General features: G+C 39.6%; 1 protein-coding gene across 1 annotated transcript; it reads right to left on the minus strand.

Moving 5' to 3' along the window:
• Positions 1–520: 520 nt before the first annotated feature.
• idh1 (isocitrate dehydrogenase (NADP(+)) 1) lies at positions 521–21,221 on the minus strand. Its single transcript, XM_062533716.1, has 9 exons — positions 21,065–21,221; positions 20,441–20,571; positions 17,730–18,021; positions 15,346–15,448; positions 6,250–6,427; positions 2,688–2,839; positions 2,450–2,590; positions 1,254–1,416; positions 521–1,160 (listed from the first exon to the last, which is right to left on the minus strand). Exons 2-9 carry the CDS (start codon positions 20,560–20,562, stop codon positions 1,067–1,069), a joined length of 1,245 nt encoding a protein of 414 aa, XP_062389700.1. The 5' UTR covers positions 20,563–20,571; positions 21,065–21,221; the 3' UTR covers positions 521–1,066.
• Between the last annotated feature and the right edge of the window lie 1,324 nt (positions 21,222–22,545).

The following is a 22,545-nucleotide window of genomic DNA, read 5'->3' on the forward strand; positions in this document are numbered from 1 at the left end:
GAAAGTTGTCAAACATTAAAATCACATTCCGTCACATCACATTCCGCAACGATGGTTGTCGAACGAAGGGTGTACTGGTTAGAGTTGAATTAGACGCAACTGGTCAGAAGAATAGCCCAATAAAAAGTTCATGCACTGTAAATAATAGGATTCCCACTGTTTTTCTGCTTGGAACCCTAATAATAGAGACGAATAATCAGGATATAATAATGCTTACACCCCCAACAATTCAAATCACTGTTTTTATAGGCTATTGTTGGTGTCAATAATCTCACCATACGATGTACGCTGACGATCACGCCGCTCCGTCCGGCATCTTTTGTCTTGTGTCATCTTGTTATTTTGTAAATTTGTTTGTTCACGTCTTGTCACGGGTACGCTGGCGACTACGCCACTCCGTTCGGCACTGTCTCTGTCTTGTGTAAAGCGCTTTGGGTTGCACTCTGTGCACGTTAAAAACGCTATATAAATAAAATTTACTTACTTACCATACAAGGAACAACAATAAATCAAGAGCATAAACTTTGTGGAATGTTTTCTTTTATTAACATTACATTATAGGGAGACTTGAAAGACATTTCTGTTACAATGCTAGAAGTGTTGACACAGTTACTTTGTTATTCTAACTATACTGAATACAGTATGACCTGAATGTGAGTAAATATGTTGTGCAACTTCAATGAAAGATTTCAGCATTTCAGAGATTCTATAGCACACCTTTGGACACAACTACTTCACTATTAGTGCATCATATAAAAAACTGTTATGAACCATACAGTACATACACAAGTGCAGTCAATACTGTAAAGCTGTTTCTTTCAAGTCTTTTAAACTACTGTTAGAAAACAGTCTTATTTTAATTCAGCATGAGCCATGAAAAGGCACTTGAGTCCATCCACTGGAATGCAATGCCTCATATGGGCAGATAATATGTGGACGGTCTAACCAAATCTATAAATGTACTTATCACTGGATGCATCTCCAAATTTCAAAATTAAAAGGCATACATGTTTCTAATATTTATTCATGTATCTCTGTTTGTATATCTTCTGAGTACTGAGAAGATTCAGAGTTTAGGCTGATTTGACAACTTGGTCTTCAGGTTCTCTGCCAGTTTATCTAGGAACTCAAAGGTGTTCAGATAATCTGAGCGCTGGACACTGCATAAAGAACAGAAAACAATGTGAGATACATAGCGGTTATTCAGCAAGAATCAACATAGTTTATCAAGATGGTTTTATGAGTTCACTCACTTTGGTAACCCCTTGATACAAGCTGCCAAGTCCTTGGTCATGAATCCAGCCTCAATTGTTTCAATGCAAACAGCTTCCAGTGCCTCTGCGAATACACGCAGCTCAGCATTCTTGTCCAGCTCTGCACGATGGGCCAGACCTCGTGTCCATGCAAAAATAGAGGCTGAATAGAGAGAATGACAGAGAGAACATAGGACAAGCATGCTTACTGTATATGGCACGACAAAAACACTTCTGTATGAGACAATCAACTACAAAGTGTTCAACAGATTCTGTTGGTACACAAAAAACATCCAACTGCCAGAGTTCACTACCCAACACCACTTACTACAAATGTGCAGATGACACAGCCATAGTAGGACTACTTACAGACAACAGTTCCATCACAGATCACCACCAGTCCATCACAGATTTTGCACTGTGGTGCTCTGATAACTACCTCCATCTCAACAATGACAAGACAAAAGAACTGGGGCCTCATTTATAAAACTTTGCGCAGGATGTACGGCAGAAGATGGCATGCGTTCCTCAAAACTCAGGAAGTGCGTGCGCACAGAAATATTCTGATTTATAAAACCGTGCGCACGCACGTTCCATGCCAATTTCCCTTTATAAATCAAGCTCTACTCTACATTTGCGGCACCTGTGCTTACCTCAAGACACACCCATAATTGCCTATAAATATTCAGTGAAACGCCCTTAATGAATATTGATGTCTGTGGACAACATGCCAAAAACAGCGGGAAAGACAAAAAAACGCAACTTCATTGACTGCTTGTGGGTTCATAAATGGCGTGAGCAGCCACCGTTTCAGCGGATATCCACTGTCACCTACAACATAACTTGAATGAGTAAAGGGTTGAATGTTTAGAAATGCTCGAACATTTTTACAAATTCTTTTAGGATTTACACACAGGATTTAAACACGATTCGTTGCGGCTGTCTTTATGTGGAATGTAAATGATGTGTGAAAAAGAATATCCTTATAGGACAATAAAGACTATCTATCTATCCGAAAACAAATGCATCTCAATTCAATCAGACTCCAACAGGCTTCTACACACTGGACCATGGAACAACATAGTACATGCAAAATAACACTAATGTTTTGGCACAAAGCACCTTCAGTGAGACCCTTAGCTATCTTATTCCATAATCAAGGAACAATGAACAAGTCTGGAAAGTGTGTCTCTCACCAATGGGATTAGTGGAGGTCTCCTTGCCCTGCTGGTGCTGACGATAATGTCGTGTTACTGTTCCATGGGCAGCTTCGGCTTCAACAGTGCGGCCATCGGGACATATCAGGACACTGGTCATCATGCCCAGAGAACCGTAACCTTGAGTAGATACAGTACATTAAACCATTGAAATTGAGTACATTAAACCATATGATACTAATTGCTTTCAGAAATGTGAGCACTGTTGTTTTCCTACCTTGAGCCACTGAGTCTGACTGGACATCTCCGTCATAGTTCTTACAGGCCCAGATGAAACCACCCTCTGACTTCATCGCTTGTGCCACCATGTCATCTATGAGTCGGTGCTCATACCAGATACCCTTGGCCTCATACTGGGATTTGTACTCTCTGTGAAATTGAAGAATGACTTAGTCATTTGCAAAAAAAAGAAACTGACAATACTGCGCACATACACAAAACATTTTAGTTGGAAATGGCATAGCAGAATCGATAAGAAATAATCAGAACTGGTCAGGGATTGATCATTGCATTCAGGAATCAAGAACCACAACCAAAATAATTAAAACATTTATAAAAAAAAACCCAGAAAAGTTGTATGAAAGTTACTTTATGTGTGTGAATAATAATAATTTCCCTGGCAGTATGAGTGCAATGTGTGAAGTCAAACCTATTTTTTTGTTTGTTTGTTTTATACACATTTGTATTCTGTCTACTGTCTAGACAAAAAACTAGTACAGTAACCATTGTCAATGAAGGACTGGGCTAAGACTGAGAGGTGGACATGAGGGATATTTCAATGGTCCTCTGCCATAGTGACAAACTATTTAAACATTTTGACTTGCAGTGCTTACACAATGCCAAAGGGACAATGCATTTTGGGGGCACTGACTATTTATATGAGAAAGAAATTTAGTATTGACACATGAGTGAACTGTTTTGGGAGAGATATGAGCTTTTGCAGGTGAACTATGGTGTTGTGCTGAACCATCCAGGTTATTTTGGCAAAAGCACCAAGAGTGTGGAGAACGTCTTTTTTCAAGAAATGAGCCAAAGCAATTGAGAGAGATCTTTGCAATTTTGTGGCACTTGACTCTTTATCTGAGAAAGGAATTTAGTTTGAAGCATGAGTGAACAGTTTTGGGAGAGATACAAGCTTTTGCAAGTGAGCAAGTGAGTTGTGCTGAACTCTAAGACTGTTCTGCCAAATGATCTTAGAGTTTTGAGAATGTAATTTCCGTTTCAAGAGATGAGCCAAACCAATGGAGAAAAACTGTAAATATTAAAATACAGTCTGGCCCGCCATCTACTGGCCCACAAGTGACTTGCAAACCCCTGCTCTATGACATAAGGGGGCCCTATGTTCAGTGTATAGATGCCCTGTCTGAATGACACACATTTGTGACTCTCCATGGCAAAACCAGTCACATTGTTGACATTTTCAAAATTACAGTTATTACATTTTCATGAAAGGGCATAATCAACCTTCAAAACGATACCTATATCTAAAGAATTGAACGTCATATTACTGAAATATTAACATTGAAAGGAGTTCATCCTGTCATGCCAAGAGAGAAACGGAGAAATCTGCCTCTGAAGTTGACTGTCAGCTCAACACTCACAAACGATTTGTAAGGTCGCAGCTACTTCAAGATTTACGGTACTTACTTGTATTTACAAAGGCACAGCACGCGGATAGCTTGGTGGTCGTCAGTGAGTGCATTTACCTTAATTATTAGAGTAGAGGGGCAAAAACGAGACGTCGCTAACATTCTGCTGGAGTTAAATTTCTTACCTCAAGAAACTCACGTTTTTAGACTAGAAAAGGTACGTTTTTCAGCTAAATGTATTCACGGCCGTACAGTGTAGACCTCCCACTGTTTCAAAACGCACACACAAATCCACGATTTTAGCACAAGTAACCTAAATGGTCATTTTTCTCGGAAATGCCTGTTGCGACAAGCGACTGGTTTTGCCGTGGAGTCACATTTAAGATGAAATGTTAACTAACCCTCTTGCAACAGGTTCAAGAAGAACAAGAGAGAATAAAAAAAAAGCGTAAATCCAACCTTAATACAAGTGCATTTATTTAGAAGGAAAAAAATCCCACATTAAGAAATAATTATTTTACATCAAATCATGTGTGCTACAATTATTGGCACCCCTGATGTTAATGCTTTGTACAACCCCCTTTTGCTAATAAAACAGCACCTAATCTTGTCTTATGTTTCACAAGATTAGAGAAAACAGAAAGAGGGATCTTCGACCATTCCTCTATGCACAAAATCTCCAAATCATCCAACGACCTGGGTTCTCTCCTCTGCACTCTCCTCTTCAGCTCACCCCACAGGTTTTCAATGGGGTTGAGGTCTGGGAACTGAGATGGCCATGGTAGGAGCTTGATACGGTGTCTGGTGAACCATTTCTGTGTAGACTTGGTCATATGTTTAGGGTCATTATCTTGCTGAAAGACCCAGTGACGACCCATCTTCAGCTTTCGGGCAGAGGCGACCAGATTCTGATTTAAATGTCCTGGTATTTCAAAGCATTCATGATGCCATGCACCCTAACAAGGTTCCCAGGCCCTTTGGAAGAGAAACAGGCCCACAGCATCACCGATCCTCCCCCATACCTCTCAGTGGGCATGAGGTGCTGTTCTGCACACTCATCTTTTTGTTACGCCAGACCCAGCCAAAAAGCTCTAACTTTGTCTCATCTGACCAGAGCACATGGTCCCAGTTGAAGGCCCAGTACCGCTCCAGACGTTTGTGCTTATGATTTTGAGTGAGAAAGGTTTTTTTCCGTGCATGCCTCCCAAACAACTTGTTGGCATGTAGATAGCGCCTGATGGTTGTTTTGGAGACTTTGTGACCCCAAGATGCAACCATTTGATGCAATTCTGTAACAGTGAGTTTTGGAGATTTTTTTATTTCTCTTACCATCCTCCTCACTATGCGTGGTGGCAAAATAAACTTGCGTCCTCTTCCAGGCTTGTTTACCACTGCTCCAGTTGTTTTAAACTTCTTAACGATTCCTCTGACCATAGATATGGGTGGCTATTTTCTTGTAGCCATAGCCTTACTTGTGAAGGTCGACACACATCTGCCTTACTTGAACAGTGTGTTCCTTTGTCTTTCCCATGTTGAAGAGAAATGGCCTCTGTGTCACGTCATATTTATAGCCCAGGGAAACAGGATGTTAAGAATTACTAAATAAATGTTCTACATACTCTGATTGACTTTGTAAACTAATGTAGAAATGACAGAAATTACAGAAATACTTTAATTACATTTATTTCCTAGGAATTGTTAGGGGTGCCAATAATTGTGGAACAGGTGATTTTATGAAGAATAATTATTTCTCAGTCAGGGATTTTTTTTCCCACCTTAAAATTCACTTGAGTTGAAGGTTACATTTTTCTACAATTTTCAGTGTGAGAGTATGCTTCTACAATAAAAATTGTATTTATTTTAAGGCTTCTAACGCATCTTAACCAGGGGTGCCAATAATTGTGGAGGGCGCTGTATAATCCGCATTGTGTATAAGCCACAGGACAGTGTTTTATGCAAGTTAAAAGAAAGAAAACCATACTAACACCATATTAACTGCCCCTCTGTATTAACCTCATAGCTGAAGAAATTTTCTAAAATCAATGTACAGTATAAGTCGCGGCTGATAGTCCATTTAATGTCATCTATAATTGGTTGCGATCATTTTTAATAATTTATCAAGAACCCATTTTACTGGTGAGCTGATTTCAAGAAAATGAAGTTTAAAGGCATGATGAGGTCTTAACTTACTTCTCATAAATTTCCTGGAATATGTCCTTAAAGCGGCCATCATACTTCTTCAGAATTGTGTTCTTGGTACTGAGGTAAACTGCCATTCCTTTGGTCAAGCCCATTTGGAAGGAACTATGGGCAAAATCATGAATGGACTTGTCTGTGTTGTACATTCCCATTGCAACTCCACCAGTGCCTGCAGACACACACACACACACACACACACACACACACACACACACACACACACACACACACACACACACACACACACACACACACACACACACACACACACACACACACACACACACACACACACACAATGCTAAATATAAGAATAGGCACAAAAATCATATCGGTATTGGTATTTATACCGTGAGAACACATGGGAGAAAAATACAGGTCCCCTTCACAGGCGTAACACTTATTAAAGGGATGGTAAAGTGATGGTCAGGAGTTAAACCAAGCTGGGTTGTTTCTACAGACAAACTGAAGTATTGTACATTTTGAAAGTGTACAGAGAGGTTATACCAAGGACTGTTTCTGAAGGCAGCGCATTGCCTTTCTTCACATTCCTGTAGTGTCAAATTAGTGGGTGCATTTGACTTCCAGCATTGTGCAGATCTGGCTGAACGTGATGTATGTTAGTTCTGTAAGATTCAGCCAGATCTGTGCAGCGCTGTAGGGACCCTAGCCACATTACCACCCAAGTGTAAGGCGGGGATCACATTAGCCAGCGGCAAGCGGCAGGTTTCCTATTGTTCTCTATGGTTCGGCAGCGGAATGGTGACAACGCTGGCGTAACGCTAGTGTTGAGCAAACTGTGTTTAACTTGGTTCAACTTTGAAGCGCAACGCTCGGCTCGTCACAATCAGTTTTGGAATGTTTAGGTATTTTAACCAATCAGATTCGTCTAAGGACGTAGCAACAAAGATTGAACTTAGTAACGAGATAGAATGTTTTGGATTATTATTATGGTCTGAGTGTTGCGTTACGCTTGCCGCTGCCGCTTGCCGCCGGCTAATGTGATCCCTGCCTAAGGCTATTATCAAATAGGGCTGTTTCATACTCTGTTTGACCCTTTGGGGCCTTGTAGTGTAATTTACAAATGTTACTTTTAACATTAGAAGCGCCGTGCCCCGGTCATTTGACCGCTTTGACGACCTACTAGAAGCGCCGTGCTGGTGTGAACTACTTAAAGCGCGGCTGAGGCGGTCAAAAGACCGCTGAGTCCTTAGACTGGGAGGCTGTTACTTACACATAATGATAGCTAGATGGCGCTTCGTGCACAAATCACATCGTTTGGTCATAAATTTGTCAGACCGTGTTGTTGATAGTCTGTGGTTGTTTCATTATGACATACTGTACAGCACGTTTGAGTTATCTGTTCATTTATTTGTGTTGTTTGAGGTAAAAACTCTGGAAGAGTTCTTGAACAAACCTTAAGCAAACTTGACTTTCAACTTTTTCATAGTATTTCATTTTTTATATTTCGTTTTTACATTTTGTATGCTACTTAGAAATGTTATTTATAGGCTATTTTAAAACGTAGGCATATGCGTTTTGTGATTAGGGGCCTGACCCGACGTTCGGGTTTGGGCAGATAATCTAAGCTCTCAAATGAATGGGTGGCTAGTTCTAATTCACTCCCTAAATTCACTTCTATTCATTTAATAGGTAGCCTATAGGCTATGTTCGCGCCGCCGAAAATGATCAGACCTGGAACAAAGAGCCTAACCTAGTCTGGTTTCAATTACACAGTAGCCAGGATTTTATGCCGCATTTTACAGGCTACCGCCGCTACTTTCTAAAACAATTTTCATTCATTTAGGGAGAAGCATCTTGTAGGGTCTAGCTACCTCGGAGGGAGGGAGATAGAGAGAGCAGCTATGCTGAGCAGGCATAGGCGCGAGAAGTAGGCTAATTAAAAATGATGAGTGAAAGATATTCTCCGTTTTGCGAATGTGTAGGCTATGTTTCCATGTCTGCTGAAAAAAAGCCCTAGGGGAGACAGAGCTGTAGCCCACTGGTTAGAGCTTCAGTCCTTACGCCCAAGAGTTGCTGGTTCGATCCCCGACCTGTTCACGGCAGAAGTTCTTTTGAGCAAGGCATCAATAAAGTATAAAGTAAAGAATATTCTATTCTATTCTATTCTTTTCTATTCACACACGCACGCTGGCGAATTCGAACATTCTGAAATGCGCATATGCGATGAAACATGATTGCGCATTCTTCCACGAGTTGCATGTAAACAACAAACAGCCAGCCTACAGCCTATGCAGGGGGCAGAGAGAGGGGGTGGGGGTGGGGAGGCAGTTGTCCTCAATGCCGCAGTGATGTCTGTAGCCTAAGACCATGTCCACACGTCAAAACGACCCCCCCCCCCTCCCCCCCTCCGTGAACTGGTTAGACGTGTATGGGGGAGGGGGAATGATCGGTTTCAAATAGGCTATGTTTGCAATGGATAGTGTGTTATGTATAGACCCTGAAGCCATTTGCTTTAAGAATAACGGCTGGCTGATGAAGTTAGTGGCTGGCTAGCTGGCTCAGCCAAAACCTAAATGCTGCTGCAGCCGCCAAAGTTTTCATGGCTGATAATGGCTTTAGTTGCCACTTCATGTCTACAGAACTTGCAACTGAGTCCTGTGTATCGTAGCAACGAGCACAATACTGATGTGGTGTATCCAGTGGGAATCGTTTATAGGCTATCGTTTATTTTTCGCGTGTGTCTCTATGATATAATTATTTTTAGATGCAAAAAGTCTAATTGGCTTAGCCAAAGTTTGTCAGATGGTGGCTCAATTTGGCTTAGAAAATTATTGCCTGGCGAAATTATTTTTCGTTAATGGTAAACAGTATTGTGATTCATCCGTTTATTTCAGATAGTTTGTTATTAAAAACCATTAACAAAAAATAATTGTTCGTCGACGTTGAAAAACGGTCAATGAATTCAGTCAATATAAGCTACAACATTTCGCTCGTGCCGAGATGTGAACCCGGGTCTTAGTCGAGGGAGTTAACATTGCGCCACTTAACGTTTTGTACACTTTAGAATTGGAAATAGCGTAGGTGTTTGACGCGACGTAACTCAGTCAGTCCAGCAAATATGCAAGAAAATGCTTATACATTAGTCTGAGCTTTAAAAGATAGCCTACAAATAGAAGATAAGATATACAACTATGAATGTACGTACGCATACGCGCCCTACGTACATAAATAGGCTACGACGAATTTCAGCTGAAAATATTTTTTACACACGTAGGCCTGCCTAATAGAACAACGTCGCAACGTTTTCAAAACAAACTCGCATTTTACCACTGTAAATTGCCTCCATAGACTATGCCATGTAAATGAAAAATAGTTATTAAAATAAATCACATATATAATACATATTGCACATATATAAACTATATGTTTTATGGTAAAATATTATTCTCATGCCCGACTGAAAGGAAACCCTTGCGACATCTGCTGTGAGAAAAGAGGATAGCAGCCTGGACAAACATGGCCGAACGTGAGACAACATAGTGTTGTCACATAAGTGAGCGCAAAATAGCTCTAAACTAGCTTGTACCGGTGTACTTTTGATCATGTAAAAATTCTGGGTGACAAAACATGCGTATTTAGGAAAAGTCGTGAACGTAGGGTCCTGGAATTTAATCGAGTGAAAAGATTTTTTTTTTTGTAATCACTGCGGTCAAAAGACCGCAGTCCGGCAGTTCTAGGTATATCTAGGTCAAACCTACACGGCGCTTCTAGTAATACGCGTCAGTGGTCAAATGACTGGTGCTTGGCGCTTCTAGTGTTAAGCTCTTATCTTGCAGCTATATTGGCTATATCGCTATATCTTTTTTGACAGTCTAGGCCAGTGTTTTTCAACCTTTTTTGAGCCACGGTACATTTTTTACATTGAAAAAATCCCACGGCACACCACCAACCAAAAATGTAACAAAAAATAGGGTGAACATTTTACTTATTAGGAATTATTTTATTCACTAAAGTCTTATCACTGAACCATTGGATGAAGACTGTGCCTTTTAGCTGCATTTGTGACCTTGTATTAATATTAAAGAAGTCACAGAATGGAGTATTTTATCTTGTTCTCTGATGAGAACATGCTCAGATGTTATTTTACAAATCCATTAACCCTCTAAGCGCCACAGGCGGATATAGTCGACAAGATGCGGTACTGAATAAAACGGCCGATTTAGTCAAATAGGGTGTCAAACTTCGTTCAAACTCCCTGCCACTAGTTGGCAGACATGTCATACTACGTCCCTGACTCAGAATTACGTCATGCTTCTATACAAAATATTCGAGCAAGGGCGCTTTAAATCAGTGCAAAATATCAGCTGAGCTGGTTTGCTGTGAGCCATTGTACCGGAGCGGTATTGTTAACGTAAACGACTATTAGCATTACATAATCGTCTAAACACATCAAAAAGTTTACCAGGAATGAAGTATTGGGTCTTCTGTTCGCTGACAGTGATTCTGAAGGGGTCTCTGCGTCTCTGTCTAGCAGTAATGCAGGACAACGAGAGAGTTTCTTCAGTTAGCCTATTAGCCTGTTTGATGCTCATTGAACTCAATGCAAATCAAACAAGCTAATAGGCTAAATGAACAAAACTGAACAAAACACCATGCCTATCTCTAGGTATGGTGAAGGGTGTGTGATGTGGGTCAATTTTAGTTCTAAAGACCAAGGGAACTTTATCAGGATGCATAGTATCCTGGATCCATGAAATAAGTGGCCTTTAAAAATAAAAAACTGCCTAACCCTATGTGTTAAATTCCCATAGGGTTACATAGGGGTGCCAATATTTTTGACCCCAGTATTTTGGGAAGAACATTTATTTATTTAGGAATTTTATTACTTAAGCCATTAAAATCAATTTCTAAAAGATGATTTTATATTCCTCTTTTTAGTCAACTTTAGCATGGGGTGCCAACAATTTCAACCATGACTGTATTTTATTCCGGTTATGCTTATTCCGAAAATGACCTTATTCCGGTTAAGGCAATCGAAAAATGATGTTTACATGGGAGTATCTTATTCTGAATATGGTCTTAACCAGGTTAATATCTGAATATTAATGTCCATGTAAACGCACTCAGTGTGCATTTTAAGCCATTTTGGACAGTAGGCTAACTAGGGCATCTTTTTTTACTTGCTAAGTTGAGTAGGCTGAATTAATGTTAGGCTAATTGACGTGAATGAAAGATAAAATACTTTCATACCCGTGATTTCAGAGTAACAAGAGGGGCTTAGATTTTGGCCAGTTGCCGTGCATTTTTTAACTGGCTGCAGCCTAAAATTAAAGGAGTGTTGAGTGTCAATTCTACCTTTGAATTCGAATTTTGAGATTGAGATGTAATTTCGATCGATTTCAATTTAAAATCGAAATCGTGACACCCTTACAAAATATAGAAGTAAACTTTAAGGCGAGACATGGCAGGTGAAAACATCGTTTTTGTGACTTCCGGTCAATTTCAATATTTTGTGCTAGTTTGCTACCTTAGCATGTATTCTACCACCCTACTACAATAATAAAGTCCGATTTGCACATTTAGGTGTTTATTTCATGACATTTTGTCTACTCGCGCCTATATATTTCTCCTAATTTTACCAAAAGTTCCCATTCTAAAGTGTCATGTACTACCGCGACAGTGATCCAAATCATATCGTGAGTGATTGGAAAGCCCTTTTTCTCCTGAATGACGCTATGCAATCCAAATATGGACATTTCCTTTGTATTAGCAACCAATCGCGAAAGTTCAAAGGCGAGTCTAGGCTTAGAACGTATCCCATTGGCTGTGTTTCAAGGCTGTTTTCTCAAAACGAGTTTCTTCTCCCACTCTGAGACAATAATCTCCACTTCTGAAGCACTTACATGCACCAAACTTTCCAGTCTTATGCCACACTATATTTACAAGACTTTTACAGAGGGGTTTGTTGAAATATTATTCCTAACCTGATATATATGACATTTTATGCTTAAAAACGTGGCGAAAAACGATTTTTCAAGGCTATTGACACTGCTGATTTAGACAACAGAAGTAGATATCCATAAATCCCTCAGTAATTTTTCTCCCATCTAATATATTAACAAAATGAAAAAATAATTTTGAACCTGGCTTTATCCAAAACTCAGATTATGTATTTTGAAATATATGCAAATTAGCGCATATTTAATGAGATAATGCCTAATTTGCATATTTAAACATTAAATTACAAAAAACTTGTAATACATTTTTTTCTTATGTTGATGTAAGTAATCAACTGGGGAAGTTTCATAGTGATATCTGCTAGTTAAAAAAATTACCCTATTCACCTATAGTGTCTCGCCTTAAGGTGGCTTACAAAAACGGCCAATTTATGGCTGTAGCTGGCTAACTTAAACCCCGATTGTTATATAATTTGTGATATTATGATATCCCTTATGTTTAGACATCTCTGTATTTCTGAGTGGTAGTTGCTAGGCTGCTACTTGACAGGAATTGCATTTCTACTTGTACTTGCATCATGGTATTGTTCATTCCTCCAATACTGAATCTTTGATATCCACTCATTGGAACCCATATGTTTACAACTATCCACTCAACAGCAAAATGTAGTGTTAAATTTAGTGTTTAAAAGGGATAATCCGGAGTGAAATGCACTTTAGATAAATTTTTCGGACTATTGGGAGTACATACGTTGAGTTGACACCAAAATCATGTCATTCGGATGTATTTTGAGAAAGTTCGAGTTCACCGTTTTTAGCCAAAACTCGTTAGCCTGGAGGTGACCGGGGCAAGTCCTTTCGCCGCTACAAAACGCTATTTTTATACCTCTTCTACTGTTCCAAACAACACTACACTTACGTGGTAGTGAGTAGAGAGTCCCTAAAGCCAAACCGAAGTATCCCCACGTCTTTATGTGGTCGGATAGAGAGTCCAGAATGAATTTCTGTACCTTTCCAGAAATGTTGGTGCTGCAGCTAGCAACGCTTTATCAACACTTAAATAACATTTCCGGAAAGGTACGGACTCGATTAAATTCATTCTGGACTCTCTATCCAGAATGAGCGGCGAAAGGACTTGCCCCGGTCACCTCCAGGCTAACGAGTTTTGGCTAAAAACGGTGAACTGAAACTTTCTCAAAATACATCCGAATGACATGATTTTGGTGTCAACTCAACGTATGTACTCCCAATAGTCCGAAAAATTGATCTAAAGTGCATTTCACTCCGGATTATCCCTTTAAAGTTAGTGTCGGTGTGGGACATGTGGACAAACCTATTACATTGGTGGTGTAATGTTGGCCATTCTGATTTAGACCCGTGTGGAACTACCATTACCGTTGTGTGACACTACCATTCACAGGGTTGCCAACTCTCACGCTCCCGCCGTGACACTCACGGTTTCAGCATCAATCTCACGCTCTCACGCAGAAATGTCACGCCAAAATCCATTCTTCTTTTTCTTCAACCCGTTCATAATCAGTTGGTGACTAGACCACAGCAGAGCATATTGTAGACAGAAGACGAACTTAAGGCATGTATAGATCAATAGCAGGTATAGGTCTAATATCTGTCTACAACGTTCTCAGCGCAGAGAAATTAGTTGCGGCGGGCGAAGTGCAAAATGCGCACCATTTGTTTCTGTCGGATTGCTCACAAACTTCACACTGATATGACACTTGACAGAGCGCGATCTTTCTGATGGCAGCCTATTATTATTAGGCTGCATTAATGCAATTCATTTGTATAATAAGCCATTCCCGAGTAGCCTATTCCAGTTTTTAAATTGCGATAGGCCTACATTTCTACTAGTTCTCCAACTTCAGGCAGTAGGCCACTGACAGGTGGTTTAGTTATGTCCGCTTTGTTAACTTGACAGCGAGCGAAGATATTCTATTCTGTCAAAAGGGCCACTGCTGATGAGCTATTCAACATTCTCAACAATTACCCTATAGTTTATCTGGCAGAATATGACATCAAATGGGAAAACTGGATGGCGCACAGACGATAGCAGGTAAAATAAATGGCCTGCAGACCGTGATAGAGGAGGATAGCGCCCGATGCGCAACGGACGGACTGTTTCATTCATAGGGAAGCGCTCGCGTCAGGGCCTGACCTGACTAAGATTTTGAACGAGGTTGTGCTTCATTTAGCCTATAATACAATGGTAGCCTACAGTTGGCCCTTTTTCTGTATTTTTGGAAATCAGCTTTTTTTGAAGCAAGGATGACAAAAACTGACGATATTGGTAATTGATTTAGATTTGTATTTTCTCTATTTCTGAATTGATATGTAGGCCTATCTGTAGCCTAACTGTTATTTGTTACTGAAGTATATTTAGCAAGTGACATTATGTCAATAAATTTGACAATTTTGAGCTTGACCAAGGCTACTACTTTCTTAGAGTGATGATGGACAGGTGGGGCTCGAGAAAGCCCCCTTGATCAAAGTTTGAGAACCACTGCAGGCTATGTAGTGCCCCAAAATAATTAACTAGGCTACTGCTCTTCCACTTGTTTAGTTTTTTTTTTTAACTGGAAAACAAGCATTAGCATCCCAAATCAAACCAAGAAAATTAAAATTCTTGACTGATTGTCAATATCAAAACAATTGTGACACATTAAAATTCTTATAATGTATTTTTCACTGGCTATGGCTCCTAACTGATGCATGAGATAGATAGACCTAAATATATGGATGGATAGATGGATAGATAGCCTACAGAACATCTATGATTCTGTAAATAGCTATATTGTATTGGATGTGAGTTGTATCGGTCTACAACACCACTAAATGACATTGAGAAACCCATACTGGTATATTATATTCACCTGTGTAACAACCATTAGTATATGTTGTGGTCTAGGCTATGGGCCCGTGTGTCTGGCAAGGGGCCTGCACTTAAAGATTGTGCTGATATCTTTTGCACACATTTTTTTGGGTGGCCTCAAAATAAGCCAACCCCCCACCCCCCAGCCCCCAACTTCACAAAATCTCACTCCAGCCAAACACCCAAAGTTGGCAACCCTGCATTCAAACCCCAATCATACACAGGAAAACTATCATTCAATTGTGGATTCATCATTATATACTGTAGGTATTTGCCTACCTTCAAAATTATGCACAACAAAAGTCACTGGGGGTCCATTCAGTGGTGTGTATTTCATCTCAACCTTTCCAGGTCCAGAAACCACAAAGTCTGTTGCTTTGTACTGTAGAAAGAGGTGAAAGTTAAAGGAAACACATGAATCATTTCGTAAAATACCTTGAAAACAAATCAAAGGAGATATCTAGAAATAATCTGATTAAATTTTCATTCAGATCGCGAGAGGTGATGTACTCCATGCAAATTAGTAGGCCTACTCTAATTGTTGGAGTACATTCTTCTTTCTGAGCAGGTGTTCCCTGTCATAGACATATATGTTCCCTGTAGTGGTTACATCACAATAGAATAGAATTTTGACTGTCTGGCTGGAAAAAACGGTGCTCTGATCAGTAGCCTGCCAGCTTAGTTTGACAACACCACCGCGGATTCCCGTTCCACAACCCCACTATCAAAACATACTAATGTATGGAGAATAAATCATTTTAATTGGATATACATGTTATGGTTATGGTTATGGTTATGGTTATGGTTATTTAGCAGACGCCTTTGTCCAAAGCGACATACAAATAAATAACAATACAAATTAAATAACAGTGAACAATACAAAAAGGGAGAATAGCAATATTATCAATAAAACAATCAATTAAGCACTAACCTATGAGAATAGCAATCAAATAAGTCACTCAGTTAATTATATAATAACAATAACTAGCATGGTATGGCTAAATTTAAGGACAATAGCAGAATAAATGTCAAATTCTAACAATGGACAAATTATAACAAAACAATACTATTATACAAACCATAACACATAACAAACGCTCAAATGTTAGTCACAAAAACTGACTTCACTTCATCCGCGAATAGAGCAAAGCAAAAACAATGTGTGAATCGAAGGGACAGCAAGGAGAGAAAATGAACACCTAAGGCTATGCTGTGAGTGTGACGCTGATAGGAGGCCAATGCGTTTAGCTATGAAATGCATGCATTTCTAATATTAGACACATTTAGTGCCTTTCTGTGTTTCAGTTGGCTATCTAATAGACTAGTTTCTATACCATTGCCATGGGACTGTTTGCCACATTTTGCGACTTTGAAAAAGTAACAATCCAGCATAGTTTCAAGTAATCATGTTTAGCACAGCAATAAATGTTACATTATGCATGATCACTGAAGGCTGGGCGATATGGACCAAAAGTCATATCCCGATATATTTAGGCTGAATATCGATATACGATATCCCGATATTTTTCCCGCACAGTAGCTGCTAGAACAAAGCACCCTTGATTTAAGGCCCCCTTAACATAAGACCAGCAGCTTGCCTGGAGCAATCAAAGCGCAAATTTGAACTATATCGGTATATACGATATGGTCTAATTCCATATCTCATTTTAAAAATATCGATATATCTTAAATATCGATATATCGCCCAGCCCTAGATAGACCCAACAGTGAGGTGTGATTGTCATTTTCAGTGGACCACAAAGCTTAGCCTAATCAAGTTATCGTCAGTTGACAACATTAAACTGCACTTGTGACTGAATTACTCCGTTCAGTTGTGGGCACCCCAAATTACTTTGGAGGTAACTGTCTGGCAGTGAATAGCTCTATTTAGCTGATGAAGTAAAAGCTTAACTTCCCTCACAGGATCATAAGAGTAATATACTACACTAATAAATAATAATAATAATATAGCAAAGCATGGTGTGCACCAATAAATCTGTGAACTGACTGTACAACCAGTTCTTTTAAAAAGTTCCTTTACATGAACAAATGTACAGGATTGCTGTAGGGACCTTCTATGTGTAGTCTGACATTTGAAATGAAATTTTAGCTTAACCTAGTTGTTTTCCCCCAATCTCTTCAACCTGCCCCATTTGCTTCCATTGAGTAGTCTTTAGGTAACTGACCTTTTTCAGAATTTCTATACTGGACCAATTTCAACGGTGAAAATTCAGACCCAAAAGTATTGTAACGACCTGTGTGTTAATGGTGTGTGCATTGTTTGTGTGTCTGCTTATTACCTTGCCCTATCAGGTTGGGAGGTAGCGAGGGGCGGGGGGCAACGGGTTCTCAGAATGGTTAAATTTTCGTTGTCATGGTTTTGTTGTTAGGTTTTCATGCGTGTGAATGAGCAGCTGTTTTCATGGCGTGGTCTGTAGCCATATGTGATTATTAATAAACCTTATTCGAAGAGTATTTCGGGCTTCTGTAGTTAATGCAAGAGTGGCATCGCTGCAGTATATTACATATTATTATGTTTAACATTTGTATTTCCCTAACATTTTAACTGAAGTGGAACACTACATGCAAATGATTCTGACAACATTTTTGGGAGTTCTTTTCTAAATATGAATAGAAGGAGAAGAAAAATAGACCAGTGATACCTGATCACCATGAGCATGTCTACCAATGATGATTGGCTTGATCCAGCCAGGAACTAGCCGTGGGATGTTTTCACAGATGATGGCCTCACGGAACACTGTACCGCCCAGGATGTTGCGGATAGTGCCGTTGGGTGATCGCCACATTTGTTTCAGCTTGAATTCCTCCACACGCTTCTCATCTGGAGTGATGGTAGCACATTTGATGCCCACATTGTATTTCCGAACAGCCTCAGCTGCATCCACGGTCACCTGATCGTCGGTCGCATCACGATGCTCAATTCCCAGGTCATAGCTGCAAATAATGAATAAACAACACTTTAAATAAAATCAGTGGTTTTCAGCCAATTGGGACAGGGACTGAGGAAGCAACCTATAAGGACCATCATCAAATAATAAAAAAGCGTGATTTCCATTTCAGATGTAATAGCACTTATTATGCAGCTCTTCACAATGCTAGTAGAATGCTCCATTGATTTGAATGGGATTTCCCAACGTTCTACTATCAAATGTATTTTTATGCAATTACCGCTGAAACATATAATTACTGCTGTCAATGGCAACTTTTTGCAATGGAACTTCATTCAAAAGTGAAAGCAGATAGTTGATCAGCTGTGTTCTTAACTAAAGAATGTCTTGTAATGTAATTTCATGGTAATGGAATTACATAATAGTATATTTTTAATGTTATCCAAAAAACCCTTTAGATACACATTTTCTTAATTTTCATGTCAAAACTACCATGGGACATATGCATAACATAAAACAACAATAGAAGATGAAAAGGTTGGTAATATCTTTCACAATTACTTTCAGATAAATATGCTTTTCAAGAGCACAAAATGCCTAATGCCTGGCACTCCACTTGTCTTCACCTTCAAAATGCTGTAACATTTGATCTAGGGCACATAGACCTGTTTTGTAAACTTTAACTGATTGGTAATCATACCGGATGTGTTTTATAGAGATTAAGAGTATAAAGTTTCATTTCTAATCCTAGATGCTACCATGCACGAAATCTTCCCCAGAGACTAATAGAGAGGAGAAATGGGCAGGGTGGAAGGTTGGAGGAAGATAGGGCCATTCCGTGAGGGCACAGATAGAACCAAATTAATTCATGTGAGAAACACATTGAGGTAATGGTTTACAGCATCTGTGTCACAGTTTTGAGCAAGAAAGCTCTCTGCCTGCCATGGAAGTTGGAGGGCTGTGGATAGGGTCCACAACGTCAACCCCAAATGAGGGACATTTTCAGACATTTGGGAATAGAGCTGTCCCTGACGGGACATATCAAAAACACCCAAAATAGTAGCCTAGAAATCGAGACGCACCCTAGCGGCCCAAAATATTTTTGCCTAGCGGGATGGTCTAGGGTCGCACCGTTAAGGCCAAGCCTGCGCTAGGCTCGAGTTCAGCTTAGCCAATCAGAACGTTCTATCTGTGTACAGAGTCCTTGAGCCCGCCTTAGCTTACCTTCGGCTTCCGATAAGAAGCCAGGGGGCTGGACCATGCGTCCTCGTTCGACGAGTTGGGTTTGAGACCGTATCGCACAACCATAGAGAAAAACAAAAGATGGATGAGGCTAACGAAGCGCGCTCGTTTGAATCGGCTTTGGAAGAGTTAGACTTGGGCTTTTCTTTGAAGTTTGAGCAGAAAGAAGCACTCAAGTAATTCGTTTTAAAGAAGGATGTATTTGCCGTTTTGCCGACCGCCTACGATTGGTCACAAATGCTGGCCTATTACGTGCAGAGGCAGTTTGAAAGACAACTGCTCATCCCACCCACAGGCTTCAACTCTGTGAATGGTCCGACCCCAGACTATACATTTCTGTGTAGTTTGGCTTGCCAGGCTACCAAAATACGGCATGTCCCGGACAATTCGGGGCGGTTGGCAAATTTAGCTGTGGACCCGTTATATAGGTCAAAGGCACGTATGAGGGACAAGAAGTCCACCGTTTGGATTATCTAAGTGGATGTTCAATATCAGATCCACACTTCCTGTGGTTATTCTTTAACTGTTATTTTGTTGTGTCTGTACCTCACGGTGCTTCAAAATCATGTGCACATCTACACAAGATTACAAAATGTTATACAAGTTGTTGCTGATCTTAGCTTAGCCACGTATATTATATTATGTAAATGTAGTGTGTATACACTTTTTTATCTCTTCATTTTATCTTCATTAGAGGTTTTTATTTTATTTTTTATTTTCTATCATTACTGTGTCATTTTATTCATATCAAAGTGTTTTGAGACCATTGCCAATGGTGATATTGCACTACAAATAAATTGAAATTGAATTGAATTGATCTGGCAAGCTGTACAAATGATAAGATGCTGTATTTGATTGTTTCTAATCAGATTGTTGTAATAATACCATGCCTACTGTTTTTTATGGGTTTCATCAGGTCCGTGTATTAAGCAAGCATGCAGTCAGCATTCATAATGTAGTGCTTGATCTTATACACTTGTGGAAAGGGACCAGATGAAACTCATGAATATGTACATCAGTTGGCGCCAATACTTAGGTTTTTGCTAAAAGCCTGAAATGCTTATGTCATGGTGTAATGTACTTTGGCCAGGGTCTAACACTTTTCTGTGCAAAAGGTCACTGACATATCACGTGGCCAGAACAACAGGTCTAATATCTAAAGAGCAAGCAAGCTTGTTAAACCAGAATTGAAATGGCATGTTTGTCTGACACAGACGTCTTACCTATGTAACTCCATGTCAACGTAGGGAAAGATTAGCTTTTCTTTAATCAGCTCCCAAATAATTCTTGTCATTTCATCTCCTTGCATTTCAACCACTGGGCCTGCCTTGATTTTCTTTGACATTTTCAAAACCTGTGTCAAAAAAGAGAAATATTCTATATAGTCTATTTTCATTGTGCTGTGTTGATAATCGTGTAGGCTACATCAGTGAAAATGCATGAGCACCAATCTACCGCAGGACAATCAAACATTTCATTTTTGTTTCGTATGAAACACGATTGAAGGGTGATAATATGCATGACACGGAGGTTAAAGGCAAAAACAGCATTTATCTCATGTCTGCCGAATAACAAGCGCGTGAAAGCTAGACAATGCAAAACAGATCCCTTCCCAAGACACAATCCACTGATGTAATTCACATTTCTATTCCCGTCGCGAGACGTCCTGCAGAGCCAATATGGCTCGAAAATTGTCGTAGGCCTAACGTTAGACTCACAGACTTTATATAAATTATAACAGTAAATAAGCGTTATTTAAGCTAACCAAGATAGCATATTGTTTGCTGATGACTATAAAATGAAGGCTGAGATTATTGCTATATTAAACTTTACGCGTAAACTCTTACCTTGCTCTGGACGTAAACACAAAAAACAGTAGTGGTAAAAACAGGTACCTAGCTCTTTTTCAGACTTTCACACTACTAAAGAACAACTGCAGGTGGGTTTTACAACGTTAATGTAGGCTATGCTCTTGTTGTACTGCCTGTTCACTTCCTAGTGGGCGTGTAGAGCAAAGGGCGCTTCTCATTCGTCTTTTTATCTATGATCCCTTCCTTCCTTCCTCGATCCTCCGTCTCATTCCCACTTACTAAAGAACACTGGATGGACTGTTGTTGCCGCCCCATCAGTCTTAACTACAGTAGATGGAACAAGCCGGAGGACCGAGGATCCAGGAGAGAGGAGAAAGGTTGAGTCCTTGCTCCGGTAGCACGGTTCTTCACCCAGCACTCACTGATCAGTGCCAGCACTAGCGAAAATAGAACGTTCATACCGGATGTAGGCCTACCGATTGTTAGCAAGGCGGCTAAAAGTAAAATAGAAGTCACGCTAACCACATTGGGTTTAATCTATTTTTAACAGTCTATGGGTTTAATCTATGGGTTTCCCTGATAAAGAATATTGGATTTAAAGAAGACGTTCAGAATAATTAAACGCAATTTTGATTAAGCTTTTGATTTGACTAACCCATAACTTAAACCAGAGAGAGTTAAAGTAATGAAGGATCTTTGCTTAAACCTATGTGAAATAAAATAAGTTATTAGGAAAAAGACTGGATAAATGTTCAAAAATGCATTTAGTTTATTAAGGACTTATAATTTGTATATTGTTTATTTTCATTAGGCTGTATAATGATACTCAACTAGTTGAGCTGAGAAAACTATTGTGCCCCCTCAACATGGGGGTGAAATTACATCCTCACATCATCAGCTTTCAGAAAATGTAGCCTACCACTGAATCGTTGGGGTGGTGTATGTACGGGCATCATCATGTGCCAACTGCAGCCTAATGAGCAGAGCAGAAAGACATCGACATAACATGAGGGATTTATGTATTTCTTCAGAAGTAGGCCTACACGATGTATTAAATAATAATGGGTTGAAAATAGCTAATAATATACCAAACTAGAATAAGAAAATGGACATCCACAATCCTTTTCTATCAACACAGTGATTTTCATGAATAAGGATAGGCTTTAAAACAGATTGTCAACATTTATGTTGTTTGGTCTGTTTTTGGCTGCATAGCCTATAAAGGCCAATGTGAGCAATGTCTTTTCCCTGGTTTGAGTTAGGCTAGTTCTCAAGAAATTGATCAAAGGGTGGCAGGTCTGAAAATATCTTCTCCATCATCAAGTTATTAAATTAGGCTAAGCATAGCCTTAACTCAAAACAGCCGATAGGCCCTTACTGCATGTTTATTATAATATAACAGGATAATATTCAATATTCACAAAAAAAACAAATGTCAATCTGTCATGTCTATTCCCTACTCGTGGGCCCACCCGACACTTTCAGAACTACTGGTTGAAAGATGGTGCAAGGCAGAA

The sequence above is a fragment of the Sardina pilchardus genome, chromosome 4 (assembly GCF_963854185.1).
Source record: "Sardina pilchardus chromosome 4, fSarPil1.1, whole genome shotgun sequence".
NCBI classification, from domain to species: Eukaryota; Metazoa; Chordata; class Actinopteri; order Clupeiformes; family Clupeidae; genus Sardina; species Sardina pilchardus.